Source organism: Alosa sapidissima, chromosome 18, assembly GCF_018492685.1.
Source record: "Alosa sapidissima isolate fAloSap1 chromosome 18, fAloSap1.pri, whole genome shotgun sequence".
NCBI lineage: Eukaryota > Metazoa > Chordata > Actinopteri > Clupeiformes > Clupeidae > Alosa > Alosa sapidissima.
This window is the reverse complement of record NC_055974.1, coordinates 4362201-4381837: the sequence shown is the minus strand read 5'-3', so window position 1 is coordinate 4381837 and position 19637 is coordinate 4362201. Positions and strand designations below refer to the sequence as shown.

The following is a 19637-nucleotide window of genomic DNA, read 5'->3' as shown; positions in this document are numbered from 1 at the left end:
ACCAGAGTTCCACTGGGGGCGATCGCCATGAGTGCAGAATGAATGTGAGTCAATGGAGCTAGACGGCTAAAATTGTCTCTTTCACCTGATTGTCGTTGACAAATCTCAGATTTGATTGTAGTTTGTATAACTTCAACATGGGTTAAAGGGCAAAAGTTGAATGAACGAGTACTTATGTCCTTTTGATTTCTTACAGGTTGGGTCGTTGTTGCACATAACATGCTAGCATTGTGCTAATGAATGACGTCATTGACACATTTGAAAGGCTTTTTAGAACAATTAAGTGACTTTAAAAAATATAATACTCAACCAAGTGTATTTTCTTTGCCTCCCCTTTCGAATACAATACTCAAATTACTTGAAAAAAAATTATATCCCGAGAAAAGTGGATTTTGAGGGGTACAGCTCCATAGACCTCCATGCATTCTGCACTCGTGGACGAGCGCCCTCATGTGGAACCACAGAAGGAACTGCAACCAGTTCAGAAACCGGAAGTTTTCCGAGAGTGGCAGTTCTCCCCTTATTAGACATTCTCTGACTGTAGTTTACCGCAGAGAACGTCTAATAAGGATAGGACGATGTTCACATGAAATGTAATTCCCATTTCTTCTTGAAGCCAAAATAAATCTGAGGATGTTTATCGGACATGCTTGGTTTTTACTGCAGGTAAGTTAATCTTTTAATATCAATAAGGACCTAGGTAATGTTACCGTTAGCGTTGGTTGAGTGATGGAGGCCAATTTGATTGATTGCATTTGTAGGAAACTATAAATGCGGTTATACCAAGCAAATTGATAGCAGCACTGTAATTGTATCATTCGACTGTCATTTGCACGTGCTACAAAAATCAAGTCAAGTCAAGTCAAGTTTATTTATATAGCGCATTTCATACACAGAGGTCATTCAATGTGCTTTACATAAACAAAACAATAATAACAATAATAACAAATAAAAGCATAGAAGGGCAATATAGTCAAAGAATAGTTAAAAGGTAAAGATCATAATAAAAAGAAAACATAAAACACAAGGTAAAATCATTTAAAAATAAAGAATAATTAGTAAGCAAAAACAAAGGCAAAAGTAGTAAAAAAAAGTAATAAAAGACAAGGTAGAATAATTATCAAGGCAGATTCAGAATTTGTAACTCGGCACAGTTAGCAGAAAGCATCTGAGAACAGTTTGGTCTTAAGTCTAGATTTAAAACTGGCTACAGTTGGGGCCTTTTTGATGTCATCCGAAAGTTGGTTCCACAGCTGAGCCGCATAGCAGCTAAAAGCTGCTTCACCATGTTTAGTTCTAACTGTGGGTTTTACTAGCAGGTTTTTTACCTGGGACCTGAGAGGACGAGAAGGTGTGTACTGCTGAAGCATGTCTGACAAGTATTTAGGTCCTGCTCCATTTACTGATTTATAAACAAGCAATAGTGCTTTAAAGTCAATTCTGTGATTTACTGGAAGCCAGTGCAAGGACTTAAGAATTGGAGTAATGTGGTCAGTTCTTTTAGTTTTTGTTAGAATCCTAGCTGCTGCATTTTGTATCACCTGAAGCTGTTTAATAGTCTTTTTAGGAAGGCCTGTGAACAGTCCATTGCAGTAATCAACCCTGCTGGAGATAAAAGCATGAATGAGTTTTTCTAAGTCATGTTTTGACATCAGCCCTCTGAGTTTGGCAATATTTTTGAGGTGGTAAAAAGCTGATTTAGTTATCGCTTTCATGTGGTTGTTGAAATTTAGATCACTGTCAATTAATCCACCAAGATTTTTAACAGTATCCTTTGCCTTCAACCCTTTTGTGTCAAGGAGAGTGGCAACCCTAAGTCTTTCCTCCTTTTTACCAAATATAATTACTTCAGTTTTTTCTTTGTTCAGCTGAAGAAAATTTTGAGACATCCAGGTGTTGATTTGTTCTATACACTGACACATAGATTCAAGAGGACCATAGTTGTTTAGTGATAGAGCTAAGTAAATTTGTGTGTCATCTGCATAGCGATGATATGAAATCAAATTATTTTGAATGATTTGTCCAAGTGGGAGCATATAGAGGTTGAATAATAGTGGCCCCACGATCGACCCCTGGGGAACACCACAGGTCAAGGACGTTGGTGTTGAGGTACAGTTTCCGATGGCAACAAAGAAGCTCCTTTCTTGTAGATATGATTTTAGCCAGCTGATAACTATGCCTGTAAATCCAACCCAGTGTTCTAGTCTGTGTAGCAAAATATTGTGATCAACAGTGTCAAATGCTGCACTAAGGTCCAGTAGCACTAGGACTGATGTTTTACCTGAATTTGTGTTGAGGCGTATGTCATTGGAAACTTTAATGAGAGCTGTTTCAGTGCTGTGATTTGCCCGAAAACCAGACTGAAAGTAATCAAAATACCCATTTGATGTTAGGAAGGTGGTTAATTGATTAAAGACTACTTTTTCAATAATTTTGCCAATAAAAGGTAGATTGGATATGGGCCTGTAATTGTTTAGCATGGAGGCATCCAGGTTATTCTTCTTGAGAAGTGGCTTTACAACAGCTGTTTTCAGTGACTTACTGTAGGAAAAGTGCCAGACAGCAGTGATACATTTACAATTTGAAGGACATCCGCCGCTATGAGGTGAAAAACAGTTTTGAAGAAATTGGTAGGCAGAGTGTCTAAGACACATGTGGAAGAGCTGAGATTCTGTACCGTTTTTTCAAGTGTTTCGTAGTCTATCAAGCTGAACTCTGACATCAAGTTTAGTTTCCCTCTGTTTGTTGCTGGAAGTTCAGGTTGTTGAATTTGTAATTGAGCAGATATGTTGAGTCTGATTTTGTCAATTTTACCTTTAAAAAAAGATGAAAACTCATTGCATTTATTAGTTGAGAGAAGTTCAGGCGCTAATTGTGAGGGGGGATTTTTTAACTTATCAACAGTTGAAAATAGAATACGAGTGTTATTTGAACTTCTATTGATAATGTTAGAAAAGAAAGACTGTCTTGCTTTGCATATTTCAGAGTTATATGTGCGGAGCATCTCTTTATGGATTTCATAGTAGATCTGAAGTTTGTATTTACGCCATTTTCTTTCAGTCTTCCTACACTCTCTTTTTAGAAGTTTAACTGCTGGATTTTGCCTCCATGGTGCTTTCTGTTTGTCCTTAACTTTCTTGAATTGTAATGGAGCAATGTCGTCCATAATGTTTGCCATTTTTGCATTAAAGTGATAAAATAAGTCTTCAGAGTCTGACAGTTGACTTGACTTTAGTGAAAGTGCTTGCACAAAGAGAGCACTTGTCTGATCATTTATGATTCTCCTTTTTACCATCATAGCTGTGTTTTGAGTGTGTGGGGACATAGACACATCAGAGAACATGCAGAAATGATCAGATAAGGCCAGGTCTTTAACAGCTGTAGAGACATCGAGACCCTTTGTGATAACAAGGTCGAGGGTATGGCCGAGAGAGTGTGTTGGCCCCTGTACATGCTGTGTTACGGAGAAAGTATCGATTATCGAATCATTCTGTGCAATGGAAGATTTACCAACGTTACACCGGTCTGATACAGTTTTGCCTATACATGCGTGAGAATGAGACGCATGTTTATTTGTTTTAAGTGCGTGCAGGGTGTGAGAGGGTAATCTATGTGCTTTGATTCCAGCTTGGTAGTTGTAGTCTGTGAAATTAAAAAGCACGTGTGTGTGAAGTATCCAAACAATGACACCTTCATTTCATTATGGCTGCTTTAGCAACACACCTTAAGCTACTGTGTAGTGGGCCCCATTTAGAAGTGGCTACTTCATTCGCGCTTTCCTTGACTCATGGAGCTGCGTGAATTTTATTACAACTTTTCGCCACGATATGGCAGTTTAAGTCCGCTTGATACTGTAAGGCGTAAGCCATTGGTTTCCAAAGGAGATTTTATTTGTGTCGCCAGCATAGCCTATTGACAATTTATGTTGTAAATAGGCCTACCTTATAAGCCTACCTGTAGCTTAGGGAAGCTAACAGCTTACTATTAGGATCTAGTTTGTTAGTTACAGTTTTGTCATAACTCCCTGATGCATTTTTGCATTTAGAATAGCCAGAGCGTGGATATCTCAATCGGAAAATTAAACAATATCGGGTGCCTATGGACTAGGCTGGGTGAACCCAGCCTGATCTGCCCGCTATTTATTTTTTGATTTCTTAAGATGAGCTTGGTCTGGTGAAAGCCAGACTAGTCATGGACCTCAGTTACACAATGCAAGGGAACATGAATCAGCCTATATTTGCACGAACAATAACGGACAACAGTTCTTCAACTTTGGCCCGTTAAAATGTGTATGAACAGTCTAGCGACGCATTTCATGCCCATTTGGACATGTCAGTTATTTGCACCATTGGTTAGATGTAAAACAGCATTTCGTTTCAGACTACTGTTACTTAATTTGTGTATTAACAATAACGTTTCAGACTACTGTTACTTAATTTGTGCATTGACAATAAAGTATCACATGAACTAAAGATGACTAAAATCTTATGTAGAAGAAACATTCACAAAAAATCCATCCATCCAAAAATGACCTTTGTTTTTGATAGCTGTTGAAAACGGCATGGAACTGACAGAGATGTTTTTGTTTATTTATTTATAAATAAATAAATAAATAAATAAATAAATAAATAACATTATGCTGATACCTTTTGCTTTTCCCAAACACAATGTAACCTACAGGTGTAAGTGACCTTTCATCAATCCAGTTGCAATGGATGAACTGTGATGACCTGCCCTACTTGTGATTGTTTAGAGATTTTAAAGGTTTTATAACAATGCTACATCTTCTTTGGCTATTCTACAATCAATTCACCTTTTCAGCACCAGTAGGCTACTTTCTGTGCAGCCGCACACACACACTCAGGCATGCCAAACAAGCATACACAAAAGTTTCAAGAGTGGGGGATGGAGTAAAAGATGGAGACAAATTGAAGTGTGATTTATTTTCGCGGAACGGATGTACAGGACTGAGCGGCGGTCATATTTAATACCGCTATGCGGTACATCTAGTTTTACCTACTCTAGGCTATTGATATAACTTAAGATTAACGTAGCCTACCTGCAGTAAAAACCAAGCATGTCCGATAAACATTCGCAGATTTATTTCGGCTTCAAGAAGAAATGGGAATTACATGTCATCCTTATTAGACATTCTCTGCGGTAAACTACAGTCTTGTCCTTGTAGGAAGCGTAGTGTCTTTCCAACCCACTTTAGATTAACTTCCAACAAAATTACGTCTCACTGCAACGATGTGCCATCTGGTGGACAAACGACTACGTGACGCCAATACTGGAAATGCAGCCAAATTATTATGATGAATATTTGGTTTTCCTTTAATCCTACTGAATTTGTAATTATGTATCGGCCGTTGTAATTGCCGATACTGATGGTATGTGCGTACCTGTGTGTGTGTGTGCGTGTGTATATGTGTGCACCACCATCTACAGGCCAATAAGTGTACAGTCACTAAATGTACATATAACTTAATTTTTTAGACCCCCCCATGGATGAAATTCTACGAAACTTGGCATACCCCCAGAGAATGTCAGATTAATCATACACATAAAATTTGGTGCAGTTCTGAACATCTTAACTGAAGAGAGGGGAGATTAAAGCAGAATGATATTGCATTTTCATTTTTTACCGGGGGGGTGCAAATCACAAATGAGTGATTATGGGCTAGGTTGATGTGGGCCCTTGAGACCAACATACCATAAAAATTCTTCATCCTCGGTGCAACGGTTCAGGTAGTTATTTAGGAAAAACTGCATTTTTTGGGTTTCGGGGGGCCCAGCGCGGTGGGGGAGTGGCCCCGGGGACGAAACGAAAATTTTCCGTAAAAGTCTAGACGGGGCTACATACCCACCAAATATTATGTGCCCCGGTGGTTCGGTGTCCCGGGTATCGTTGACCAAAAATTCAGGAAGTAGATGACGGGGGGGGAAAAAAAAGAAAAAAAACTATGACAATCCCTATATGACCGCTTCGCTAGCGGCGGTCACAATAATGACCACTGTCAATAGAAACGGATTTCCGTTCAAAAGTGAAGGCAGACGGTTGATTAGCTGTGTTCTAAAGAACAGTTGATTCAAGTTCAGCGTGTGTTTCTCAGCAAAAGCAACAATGAAACAGTAAAAAATAAATGTAAAGAGACATATCGTGGAGTTTATTTTTTCGTTTTGGCAAGTAGCCGCATAATAAGTGGGATAATGTGTAAAGTCCCTTCAGGGCAAAGCAAGAACGGTTCGCCCGGTCGGGACTTATTTTCCCAATAATGACTGGCGTTCTATACATTATCCCTTCCATATAGGACCTAAGAACATTGCGATGGCCACAGCATTCTGAGCCGCTGTGTAACAAACCCTCATCAAAACTCCAAGTCTGGACTTCTGGAGCTCATGATGGCATGGCTGTTCAGTTCCAGATATCTACCATGTTATTTTCTCAGAAAAATAAATTCAATTGTTCCTCTAAGTCAGAGCTAGGAGCGGAGAGCACTTAGCATTTTACTAGCGGAGGTAAGACTGATGGGATCAACCTGCCATCTCCACATGTCACTCACAGTTTTGAACAGTGGGGGTTTAATAGGCTTGGCCTGTTTGTCTCTCTCTGTGTTCTCCTTTCATGGGAGGGGACAGAGTGGTCAGTGTAACCTTGCAGGCTCTAACTAGACTCGTGGAGATAAATATATGACTAACACATTCCAAAGAGACCGCAAAAAGCATGGTAACGGCATATGCCATGGTTTAGAGATCAGATGTTTATCGTTGTGTGTGTGCTTCATATAAAAAGAAAACAAATATATACTATAGTATAAAAACGAGACAGAGAGAGAAAGGGAGAAAGAGAGAGAGAGTCCTGTACCTGTACATGGTCTCTGCTTCCACATCGCCGAACCACACCCTCAGGTTTGGAGTGAAATTCTGCCCTGTGAGCTCAAGCATGGCCACATCACCACCTCCGTTCAGCTGCAAACAGCCAAAGAGAAGGTGTGGGTGTGTGTCAGTGTAAAAGATGCAAACAGCCAAAGATAATGTGTGTGTGTGTGTGTGTGTGTGTGTGTGTGTGTGTGTGTGTGTGTGTGTGTGTGTGTGTGTGTGTGTGTGTTTCAGTGTTAAAGATGCAAACAGCCAAAACAGCCATAGAGAATGAGTGTGTGTGTGTGTGTGTGTGTCACTGTAAAAGATGTAAACAGCCATAGGGAATGTGTGTGTGTGTGTGTGTGTTTCAGTGTTAAAGATGCAAACAGCCAAAACAGCCATAGAGAATGAGTGTGTGTGTGTGTGTGTGTGTCACTGTAAAAGATGCAAACAGCCATAGAGAATTTGTGTGTGTGTGTGTGTGTGTGTGTGTGTGTGTGTGTGTGTGTGTGTGTGTGTATGTGTGTCAGTGTAAAATATGCAAACAGCCATAGAGAATGTGTGTGTGTGTGTGTGTGTGTGTGTGTTACCTGTAAGCTCTCTACCACAGGCACAGGTGTGACCGGTGAGTGGACAGGGCCCATGCCCTCGTAGAAGGTGTACTCTGCCTTGTCCGTGCTAATGATTGTCCAGGAGGCGCCATCGTTTATCATCTCCTTGTTTGGTTCTTTTGGGCATGGAGTGGCCTTGAAAAGCAATAAAACACACACACACACACACACACACACACACAGTCAGAAACAGCAACACCTATCGAAATGCTCATCTGTACAAGTACATTAGCTTATAAACTAGGCCTTAAGAAGTATACCTTTTATGAACCATGATGAGCAGATTGTCCCTCTAAACATAATGTACCTAAAATATGAAGTGTAATGATAGAATGGAGGGTTCTTAATAGGGCACAATCTATGGCAGGACCTGTTCTGTTTGAGGTCGAGTTGGATTCCCTTTAGATACTTTAGATACTAATTTGAGATTAGTATGGCTATTTTGGTTGACAGTTTGTGAGACCTTGAGTAGTGCAACGTAGACAGCTTGTTTAGGTCTAGTTTAGACTGATTTTTGTTCTTGCACCATGTTTGCTCTACGTTGTTTATCAAAGTAATCACCTTCTTCCTTTTGTGATCACAATACTGCGGTCACTAAATAAGGACATTCTTGAGTTGATTATTTTCCACATGCTGCACAACACATATTTATCACAAGGACATAACTTCATCATCCCTACCATTGCCATTAGCATATCACTTGTTTAAAGCCCCCCTGGTAGGATTAGCTATATTTCCCCCTTTGCTGGAGAAGGTGTGCATTATGCTATTTCAAACTGTGGAAAAAGGTAACGATAAAGCACATGGATTTGTTTACAAGCTAGCGAAACGGTTAGCATAAGTTCAGCAGAACAATGTGAAAGTTACACGTGAAACGCGATTTAAAACAAGTTTCTTGTTTCTCACTTCTCTTACCGGGACGGTCGTCCCAATGTTGGAAGGTTGGTTTTCCACCTGGGGACGCTAGGGGAAAGTCACCATTTTCACCGGAACAGGTCAATTAACCATCCAAATGATTTCTAAACGGGTTTATTAAGTTGAAATAGTCGTCAACTTCCCCTGTTTACTGAATGTAAATTTTGTGATTTTTGGTTCACTAAAAGGTTGGAAGGTTGGTCAATGAACGGCAGAGAACAAGTAGGATCATATCCATCAATCAAACTTGATCCATTTACTTTGCTTTACTGAGGTCTCTTTCTGTGTGCAATGTGCTCTAACGAGAACTCTCGGCAAAGCTACCCATCACAACGCTACATATCTCAACTCCTCACATGGTGAGTCAGGCTTATCATCATGTTTTCCTACAAATTACATATTTCCACATGCTGCACCAGAGATATTCATCGCAAGGACACAAATTCATCATCCCAGTCATTGCCCTCTCAATCTCCGTCTCCTCAAGAGCGCTACTCCAGGAAGCCTGACTCAAACTTCTCGGATACTAATTAGATGACTGCATCACAAACGTTGGCAGGCATAGATAACGCTCGCCGGTCGGCACGGCAACCGCATGTCTAGAGGTAATGAGGCGGGCAGGTTTCCGACCGAGAGTGGAGCACAACGCGGTGATTTCGGTATTCTGCATCCATTACATGGCATGACTGACAGCTTGGTGACATCAGCCATCCTGCCTTGATGAGGTCTAGCTAATGCCCCAGAACAAAGCAGCACTGGGAAAGGAAAGGGGAAGGTCACATCACAACCAAACACCACCACACCACAACACAGAGGTCTGGGCACATGCCCAAGTACCTACATTAATGAGTAGGTCTGAGTAAGTCTCAAAAACATGAGCCTGGAAAAGTCAAGGAACGACTATAAAGCACAGCACTGAACTGGAATAACTGAAGTCTTGGGTTGTGTGCAGTCTGGGAACTGCCTTCAAATCAATGTGGGTGCGATGGGATACATAATGAAATGATTAAGTACAAAGGCATGTGGGTGCGATGGGATACATAATGAAATGATTAAGTACAAAGGCATGTGGGTGCGATGGGATACATAATGAAATGATTAAGTACAGCAGCCCAATACTGAAGCAAGCCATTCTCAAACTTTTCAATCTAGTTCTAGCTGTTTTTCCCACGGCCATGGAAAGAAAATCAAATTGTACCAATCTACAAAAACGGAGATAAACTAGATCCAAACAACTACAGAGGCATTGCTGTAAGCAGCAACTTGGGAAAGCTTTTCTGTAGCATCATAAACAACAGAATGGTAGAATTCTTACAGGAAAATAGAGTTCTAAGTAACTCTCAGATGGGGTTTATGCCAAAACACAGAACAACTGACCACATATATACATTACAGACATTAATTGAAGAATATGTACAGAACACCAACAGAGGAAAACTTTTTGGATGCTTTGTAGACTTCAAGAAGGCATTCGATTCAGTCTGGCATGATGGACTCTTACTTAAACTGTTAGAAAATGGGATAGGGGGAAGAATCTATGACCTTATAAAAGATATATACAAAAACAACAGATGTTGTGTCAAAATCGATGATAAAAGAACGTCATACTTTAAACAAGCCAAAAGGTGTTCGGCAAGGTTGTAGTCTTAGTCCTATACTCTTCAATCTATATATCAATGATCTAACATCAGACATAGCAAAATCCAAACTATCAGGAGTCACAATCGGAGGTAGAGACATTAAAGGTCTCCTGTTTGCAGATGACCTCCTACTTCTGTCTCCAACTGAGGAGGGGCTACAAGAGAGTCTGTCAATCCTGGAAAAATACTCTCAAATTTGGAACCTCCCCATAAATAAAGAAAAAACAAATATAATGATATTTCAAAAAAAGACACGTTCAACAGAGAATAAATATAATTTCACCCTTGGTGAAAAAAGACTTTCTCAAGTGACAAGCTATAACTATTTGGGCCTAAATATTTCCTCCACGGGCAATTTTAATCTGGCTATTAAAGACCTGGTTGACAAAGCACGGAGAACATATTATTGCATAAGAAAATCACTAGACCAATACAACACCCGTATCAAATTGTGGCAAAAGATTTTTGATTCGGTTATCAAGCCCATTATCTTATATGGCAGTGAAATTTGGGGCATAAAACATCAAGATAATTATGAGCTATGGGACAAAAGCCCAGCAGAAACACTACACCTGGAATTCTGTAAGAACATCTTGGGGGTACGCAGGAATGCAACAAATATTGCATGCAGAGCAGAACTTGGAAGATATCCACTATTAGTTGATATAAAAGAGCATGCAAATTGTATTACCATGTACTGTCCTCAAAACCAGAGAAATATAATCACAGTGCCCTTCTACAGAGGAGAACCCACCCAGAGAGAGATCCTTTTGATTATCTTATATCAAAACACAATTTGAATTTGAATACACCTGACATGTCTCAGACAAAGTTAAAACATATCGAAAAATTAACAGAATATTACAAATATTGGCTAGACAAAATTAAAAAATCCAACAAACTGATCTATTATCAAAAAATAAAAACCAATTATGAATTTGCATCTTATTTAAAAGAAATTCACATTTCATTTATTATTCTCTCTTTTTAATTATTATCATTTTGTTATTATTATTATTATTATTATTTTATTTGTATTTTTATTTTTTAAACAGATATTGTATCTGTGTTGTTTTGTTATATGTTTGCTTTGGCAACACTGCTTCATTGAGTAATGCCAATAAAGCTCCATTGAAATTAAAATTGAAATTGAAATTGAGAGAGAGAGAGAGAGAGAGAGAGAAAGAGAAAGAGAGAGAAAGAGAAATAGAGAGTGACTGAAAGAGAGGGAAAGAGTGAATAGGCGAGTGAGTGCACTCACTTGGAATTGGATGATCCTCTCTTGGGAAAGGCACAAGTACATGCGCTCCGTGTCCTTTAGATAGAAGGCACACTTATGCAGCTGAGAGACGGGGTCATCAGCGTCCAGCAGGGCCGTCTGCTTATCCACCTTACGGATGATCTGAGGGGAGACGTGGGGGGAGGAGGGACAGAGACAGAGAGAGTGTGGTTAGTATGCCATCACGAAAGCCTTCAAAGTCAAGCACTCTAATAACGCTGGGTGGAAAAGAATAACGTAAGGCAGTGTTTCTCAAAGCGTGGTCCGCGAGCAGACGTGGTAAAATATAATATAGATGAGTTGTTTGCAATATTGACCCAACTTGTATATGAATCCAAACAGTTCTGCAACACTGCCTATGTAAGCTACGCCAGTTTAAATCATATGAATCGTCTGACACAATAAGCAAGGTGCAAAGACAATAACCAAGGTGGTTCAGTGAGTAGGCCTATTGTGTAATACTTTTGAAGTAGGTCTACTGTTTGGTTTTTTTTTCAGCTACTGTAGGTGGTCTGTGATTTTTTTTTTATTGGTTAAGTGGTCCTTGGTCTTAAAACTTTGAGAAACACTGACATAAGGCAAGGACAGGGAAGAGCCAATGAAAGAGAGACAAAAGCAGGGTGGAGGGCATACGAGGAGAGTTTAAGACAAGGGAAAGGGATATGCATAGGTAGAGACCAGAGATAATACAGAGCAGTGAGAGCAGGGGGCTCTCGCTGGTGAGACTGCTGTACGGAGAGAATCAGAGAGAGAGAGAGAGAGAGAGAGAGAGAGAGAGAGAGAAAGAAAGAGAGAGGGGATGGGGGGGCTGTACCAGTCGTGGCAATGCCATTCCTGTGACCGAGCAGACCAGTTTGACCGTCTGGCCATAGTGGATGTAACCGTCCCGCACTGTGAACTCCTCCCCCTCGGACTCCTCATCATCCACTGGTCAGACAGACAGACAGACAGACAGACAGACACCATAAAGAGGACTCAGATGGCTGCTAAGTACATATGAATGATGCAGAGTAAGAGTCTAATTTGTAGAGAAAATGTAACAGTGACGTACATGTACTGTAAGTGAATGTGCATGTGCATGTGCATGTGCATGTGCATGTGCGTGTGCATGTGCATGTGCGTGTGCGTGTGCATGTGCGTGTGCATGTGCATGTGCGTGTGCGTGTGCGTCAGTCAGACTTACGGAGGTGGATGTAGAAGGCGCCCCACTGCTGTGAGCTGGCGTGGAAGTTTCCCCCCTCCACGTGGAGGTAGCGCGTACTGACCGTCTGTGACCGCAGCCTGTTAAACAAGGCCACCTTAGTGCCCGACGCTATACACACTGCAGAGAGACAGAGAGAGAGAGAGAGAGAGAGAGAGAGAGAGCGAGAGAGAGAGAGAGAGAGAGAGAGAGAGAGCGACAGAGAGAGAGAGAGAGCGACAGAGAGAGCGACAGAGAGAGAGAGAGAGAGAGAGAGAGGAAGAATCAGAGAGAGAGGGAAAAAGAGGGGAGGGAAAGAAGGGGAACAAAGAGAGAGAAAGAGGGGGAGAGAGAGAGATACAAAGATACAGGGGGAGTGGAGTGAAAGGGTGGCACAAAAAAGAGGAGAGAGAGACAGGGTGCCAGTCAGAGAACAGGCCAACATGCCAAGTTCCAGAGCAGACACATTAAACATTCCCCAACCCCCTGGAGAACACAGGGGACCTAAGCACAGCTAGACTCTTACTTTAGAAGTAACATACAAAACAATCCTGGAGAAAAAAAAACATCAGCAGCAGCAAGCACTAAAAAAAAAAAAACATAGTACAGAGAAATACACAGCCAGACAAGCCAGTCAGGACAGGACTGGCAAACTTGGGAAATGGGCTACAAAAAAAAGGTTGGCGTGTCATGCTAAGTTCACTCCCAGGCCTCAGTTTTCACTCAAGAGAACAGCACCACCTGGTGGTGAAACAGCTTTCCAGTGCTTTCCGGAGTTTGTCCAGTGCTTTTAATGATGCAAAGGCTTATTCTAATGGTTCACATCCCATAATGTGGAGTGAAATCTTTGAATGTCTTACATTAAAAATATACATACAAGACCTTGTTGTCTCTCTCTTGACCTCTCACCTTCAGTAAACCTCTGAGTTACAATGCCAATGTCACCACCTTGAATGAATTGATTGCATTTATGAAGATCACATATTACACTATGCTTTTCAAGACATAACTTTGCTCGTTATACACACATGAGACAGTGTGTTTGCTTATCTGTGTGGGTGAGTGCATGCATGCATGAGATCGTGTTATGTTGTAATGTTGTAAGGTCGCAATGTTGCAGAGTAACAGTGTGTGTTTGTGTGTGTGTGTGTGTGTGTGTGTGTGTGTGTGTGTGTGTGTGTGTGTGTGTGTGCGTGTGTGCGTGTGTGTGTGTGTATGATTTGGGTGAATGAGGCAGCACGCTTGCTTATCTGTGAGTGTGTATGTGTGTGAGCTCCTTGTGCTGAGCTAACTCACGATCTGCATTCTTGAGCGACTGCTTCTTTTTGGAAGGTTTGGAGATGACTTTGATCCTCCTGCTGAGGAAGACGCCGATGTCGGCGCTGTTGCCGTAGAACATCTTGACCGACAGCATGAAGTGCTTTCTCTTGTCCGAGTCGGATATGTACAACGTCTTCGCTGTGCAATAGTTCTACAGGAGAAGACAAATCAAGTTGTAGATGATGATTGACAAAGACAGTGGATTCACTAAGTAGTTGTTAGTGTTAGTGTTATCGTCCATGTCCACGTCCGTGTGTGTGTGTCTGTGTGAGAGAGAGCAAAGGATGTTCAGGATTAACACACACATGGTTGCCAGTAACCCCACTTCTACATACACATGTCTCACGTGCAAAAGGACCTGCTGGTCCAGGAAAGGACTATTCAGCCATCAGGAAACTCACGACTCAATGGATAGCCATAAGCAAGCAGTGAGTGTGAGTGTGAGTGTGATTATGAGCGTGAATGAGACAGAGTTTAAAATAGACAAGATATAGACAAGATAAAATAGACGAGCGCTTTAAACTCTAACCAGCGTCACAATGGAGAATGAAAATGACAGCTCTGCCTCATAGGCCACATAAAGCGTGATCAAATCAGAATGGGGAACTCCCCTCCGTGTGTTTGCAGCTTCCCAGAGTAATTGCACAGCTCTCAGTCAAGGCCCAACTGGAGTTTATTTCCGCCTCTAGGCTGCTTTTCGACGGTCTATGGAAGGGACTTCTGCTCAGACATGGGCTCTTTCGACATACATAATTGCATGCATAATTACATGCCTCACACTGCGCAAGACTGTTCCCAGCCAAGTAAATGTATGTTCATCTTAGTTTATGTCCGGAGAATTATACCCCTGTCAGTGACACGTGAAATGGGATCTACACTTAGTGATCAACTGTGCTGGAAACAGACAGAAAAACAGAATGTGTATGTGTGCATGTGTATTTGTGTGTGTGTGTGTGTGTGTGTGTGTGTGTGTGTGTGTGTGTGTGTGTGTGTGTCTAAGACAGAGGAGAGAGAGGGGGGGGAGAAAGAGAGAGAGTGTGTTTGTATGTAAATCTATGAGCCAGCCTGAGCCTACATCAGTGTGTCTACATGCATGTCTGCAGCACAACAACATCTGTGTTTACATAAGCATCCATGACTAGTATGAATACTCGTTTTGGTAAAATTTACTAAATTAAGTTAATGTGCTCACATGAACGGCCATTGACTAAGCTTTCCAACTATATGTATATCGAGGGTATTGCAAAAAGTATCGCTAAGATAACCGCATCCAAAGTTGCCATGGTTCTCCTGTCACGATACGCCAGAAGAGGAGAAAATCACCTTTTTAAGTAAATTGTCATGTGCGATAGTGTGAGGACACAGCTATTATTAGCCTTACGGTAGCATGACTTTGAAGCGGATGACTGACTATGTCCAGTTTTATCAACCAAGTGAGTTACTTTTTCTTCCCCATAGTTAATACCTGGGACGGTCACAAGGTGTCACTATAGAATATAATTAATGTATTTCGGGGAAGTAAGAGGAGAAGAAGTTCTGTGTACACAGATTGTGTAGGCTATAGGCCCACTTTTAAAATGTGCTACGGATGGAATATGGAATGATGGAATACTTCTCCTGGTCCGTAAAATGACGCCAGGATATTTCTAAAAGTTCGTGCTTTTGACCGTTCGTGCCCTGAAAGGCAAGTCTTTCACATTCATATTCGGTTACATCTGCCAAGAACGATAGAGAGCTTACTGTACACATTGAGTAACGAGTAGCCTAATGAGTACATTTTCGCTCTACCGTAAAACCTTATAGCAGCATGGACAAACGCTGGAATGACTGCTAATGTGTTTAATCTTCACCTAAATAAAGTCAGGGTTTAACAGTCAAAACGTATGTTTATCGAGAAATTTGTTCACAGTATGAAAGTGTAGACTGTATACTGTCGAATTATGCGAAAACGTGAAATTCAACATTTTAACCCGTACGTTTGTTTATCGTGGATTTTCTCAAAATAGCACTGTGCGCAAGACGACGGTTTTGCCTTGCAGGGTCACATATGTATATATGTGCATATGAAATATGTATATTGTGTATATATGCACAATGTACATGTGTGTGTGTGTGTGTATGTGTATGTGAGCGTGTGTACATGCGTGCACGTGTGTCTGTGTGCAAGTGTGTGTGTGTGCATACTTTTCCCTCCAGGTTAAGCTGCTGCATCTCCTGGTCGCTGTTGCCGATGCCGATGAAGGCGCAGGGCTGGGACTCCTGCTCAGAGCAGCCCTCTCTCTCCATCTGCTCTTTCTTTTTCTTCCAGCCGCTGCCCATCAGGTACACACATGGAGGAGGGCAGAAGAACCTGCACACACGCACGCACGCAAACACACACACACACACACACACAGACAGACACAGAGAGAGAGAGAGAGAGAGAGAGAGAATCACATTACAAACACATTTTAGCAAGTGCATGCTCAGAATCACATGAACAAACCCAAAGACCAACCAACACACACACACACACACACACACACACACACACACACACACACACACACACGTGATCAAATTATGAGTTAATTACTCAGAATCACAGTTGTGTTCAGAATAATAGCAGTGTGTTTTAAAAAAATTAATAAAGCTCAAAATCCTTAGAATAACTGTTAATTCCATAATATCAAAGCATTGTGAACACTGCACAATCAATTTCAAATCAAAACATGACCCAAATTGATCAAGTTTGTGCTATACCTTTACAGAAAGTGAAGAAAAGGGAAAGTTAGACTGAATGTTAGATAGCAGTGTAATAGCAGTGTTTGCATTTTTCTTTACAAACTCAAACATTTACTGTATAAACTGAAAAATGTCTCAAGATTTTGCTTTACTTTGAATCACTGCACTAATATATAGTTGCATTGCCAATATTTCTGAGAATTGCTTCACATCTGTGTTGCATGGGGTCGACCAACTACTGGCACCTGTGAACAGGTATTCCAGCCCAGGATGATTGAACTACATTCCATTGAACTACATTCCTCTGCATTTCTGGGTTTTGCCTCAGAAACAGCATTTTTGATGTCATACCACAAGTTTTCTATAGGATTGAGGTCTGGGGATCGGGCTGGCCACTCCATAACGTCAATCATGTTAGTCTACAATCAAGACTTTGCTCGCTTACTGGTGTGTTTTGGTTCATTGTCTTGTTGAAACCCCCGTTTCAAAGGCATTTCCTCTTCAGCATAAGACAACATGACCTCTTCAAATATTTTGATGTATTGAAACTGATCCATGATCTCTGGTGTGAGATAAATAGGTCCAACACCACAGTATGAGAAACATCCCCATAACATGAATTGTGCACCACCATGCTTTACTGTCTTCAGTGTACTGTGGCTTGAATTCAGTGCTTGGGGGCCGCAGACAGCTTGTCTAACGACGCACATGCACACACACAACTACAGAAGCACACACGAACATACAAAGACACACACAGACACAACGAGTCCAATTATCTAATCAATATACTGCACTCAAGCACACACAACATACTTTTGAATTAACTGAACAAATCAATATAATTCAAATACAGCCTTCAGCTCAGACACAGACACAGGAAAGTCATTATTTTATCTTCATGGAAACAGTCCTTGACCCCATGACTCTTCCCTATAGGATGAACGCCACATGCTACATGCACCACCCCTTTCGGCCACTAGATGGCAGTATTACCAAATCTAAATCCGAGTGGGAACCCTTGTGGGCTCTGCGGTGAGGCAGTAGAGGAGCCAGACCAGCAGAGCAGAGCCCATGAAGAGCCACCATAACAACCCGTTCTAACAGATGCAAGGGGTCATTGTGATGGGCATCTATGGTGCACTGCATATGAATATACATAAACACTAACCAACACCATTCACCACAGCAAATAATACCTCCATTTCTTTATCTGATATATATGTTTCTTGCTTTTCCAACACTATTTCCGTTAAATTGGTCAGACATATTGAAGTGTATTGAACTGAATCACTGCCATATACAGTAGTTGTATGGTGCACTGCGTAGTTCTGAACACCAGTGGTTGGCCAGTGGGTGTAAACAACATGTCATGCCTGCCTTCTACACAGCATCAGAGACGCTGACAGCACACATCAATTAGGGACTGTCCTTAACAATATAGAACATGGGTATCTATATGCAAATGTGTGTGTGTGTGTGTGTGTGTGTGTTGGGGTGAAAGGGTGATAGACAGAAAGACAGAAAAGGTGGGGGTGTTGGAGCAAAAGCTTGCTCATGACTTCCTCCTACTTGAGGAGAAAGGACGAAATGGCTTCGGAGAAGACCAAGGCTGAAAGCACCTAGTGCCCCACAAGACCACCTGCACGGTAATATCCCCCTGGGGGGGGAGGGCAAGTAAACAAACCACAAGCTTCCTCCCGTCATCTCACAAGTGAGAGACAAGACTGAAGCAGAGAGAGAGACGGTTGGCCATGTTTCACCAACACCGGAGATATGGACCATATGTACTGGGTATCATGGGTGTGTGTGTGGGTCTCAGAGGAGGAGGACACTAGGGGACTTCTCCGTGACTGCTAATGACTGTGATAGAGATGTCTACTTTCACATCCGTAAACCAGACAGACAGCAGTCATGCCATCAAAAACATCTGATGCAACCTGTCTGTTTTGTGACACAAATACATACACACACACACACACACACACACACACACACACTTTAGGACACAATGTCTGAACTTTCTAATGAAAGGCCTGGACAGGATATTTGGTGGTGGTGGTGGTGGTAGTAGTAGTAGTAGTAGTATGTGTGTGTGTGTGTGTGTGTGTGTGTCATGAGTACACTCCAGTGTTTTCTGGGGACACGCTGTATGTGTGTATGTTCTGTACAGTTTGTGCATGACTGAGCCTTTGTGCATAAGCCAGTGTACACTTTTCACCGTGGACCTCTTCCAAATTCAGGGCTAGGGGGACCCAACAGACTAAACAGAGAGAGAGACAGAGACAGAGAGAGAGAGAGAGAGAGAGAGAGAGAGAGAGAGAGAGAGAGAGAGAGAGAACAAGGCCTCAACATTTCACTGTACTGTAGCAACAGATGAATTGGAGGGATTGTGCAGTGTGTGTGTGTGTAAAAAAGGTGGTTTGTGCAACATTCCCCTCACTCCAGACTGGAAAAAGGAAAATCTGTGTGTGTGTACTGTGTGTGTGTGTGTGTGTGTGTGTGTGTGTGTGTGTACTGTGTGTGTGTACTGTGTGTGTGTGTGTGTGTGTGTGTGTGAATGTTGCTCTGGCCTCCAACATCCCACAGTGCATTGTTGTTACGGGCTGTGACAAGACAGACTCCAGACAGAATCAAACGGTTTAAACAGTTTACCCTTCACTACACTACTCTCTCTCTCTCCTACTCCTCCACCTCTCCTGAGGAGCTCACCAGTGGAAGGTGTGTGTGGAGGTGTGTGTGGAGGTGTGCGTGGAGGTGTGTTTAGAGGTGTGCGTGGAGGTGTGCGTGGCACTCGGCCAAGAGGGAGAAATGGACATGGCTGATAGCGGCGGTCATAGCTGCCAAGGCTGCTGCCTCCTCCTTAGCTAAGACACCGGGCTAAAAGTCTTGACCGCCACAAGTGCCACCGACCAAGCACATACCTGACAGTCCATCTCATTCTCTCATTCTCTCTCTCTCTCTCTCTCTCTCTCTCTCTCTCTCTCTCTCTCTCTCTCTCTCTCTCTCTCTCTCTCTCTCTACTTTTGCCTGCTTGCCCAGTTTCCTCCTTTTCATTTGTTTTCCCTCCCATTCCTCCTCTCATACTTTCTTTCTCCCGCACCCTC

General features: G+C 41.9%; 1 protein-coding gene across 3 annotated transcripts in view; it reads right to left on the bottom strand.

Annotated features, from left to right (window-relative positions):
* The window catches only part of rbpjb (recombination signal binding protein for immunoglobulin kappa J region b), a 72566-nt gene that overhangs the window by 12109 nt on the left and 40820 nt on the right, over nt 1–19637 (bottom strand). For 2 of the 3 annotated variants that reach the window (XM_042069479.1, XM_042069478.1), the window contains exons 4-11: nt 15991–16156; nt 13783–13957; nt 13396–13434; nt 12490–12627; nt 12121–12233; nt 11289–11429; nt 7452–7607; nt 6866–6969 (exon numbers count right to left, since the gene is read on the bottom strand). In XM_042069479.1, coding sequence (XP_041925413.1) covers nt 6866–6969; nt 7452–7607; nt 11289–11429; nt 12121–12233; nt 12490–12627; nt 13396–13434; nt 13783–13957; nt 15991–16156 — 1032 coding nt within the window. The remainder of the gene's footprint in view (nt 1–6865; nt 6970–7451; nt 7608–11288; nt 11430–12120; nt 12234–12489; nt 12628–13395; nt 13435–13782; nt 13958–15990; nt 16157–19637) is intronic. The other variant, XM_042069480.1, reaches the window with a different exon arrangement.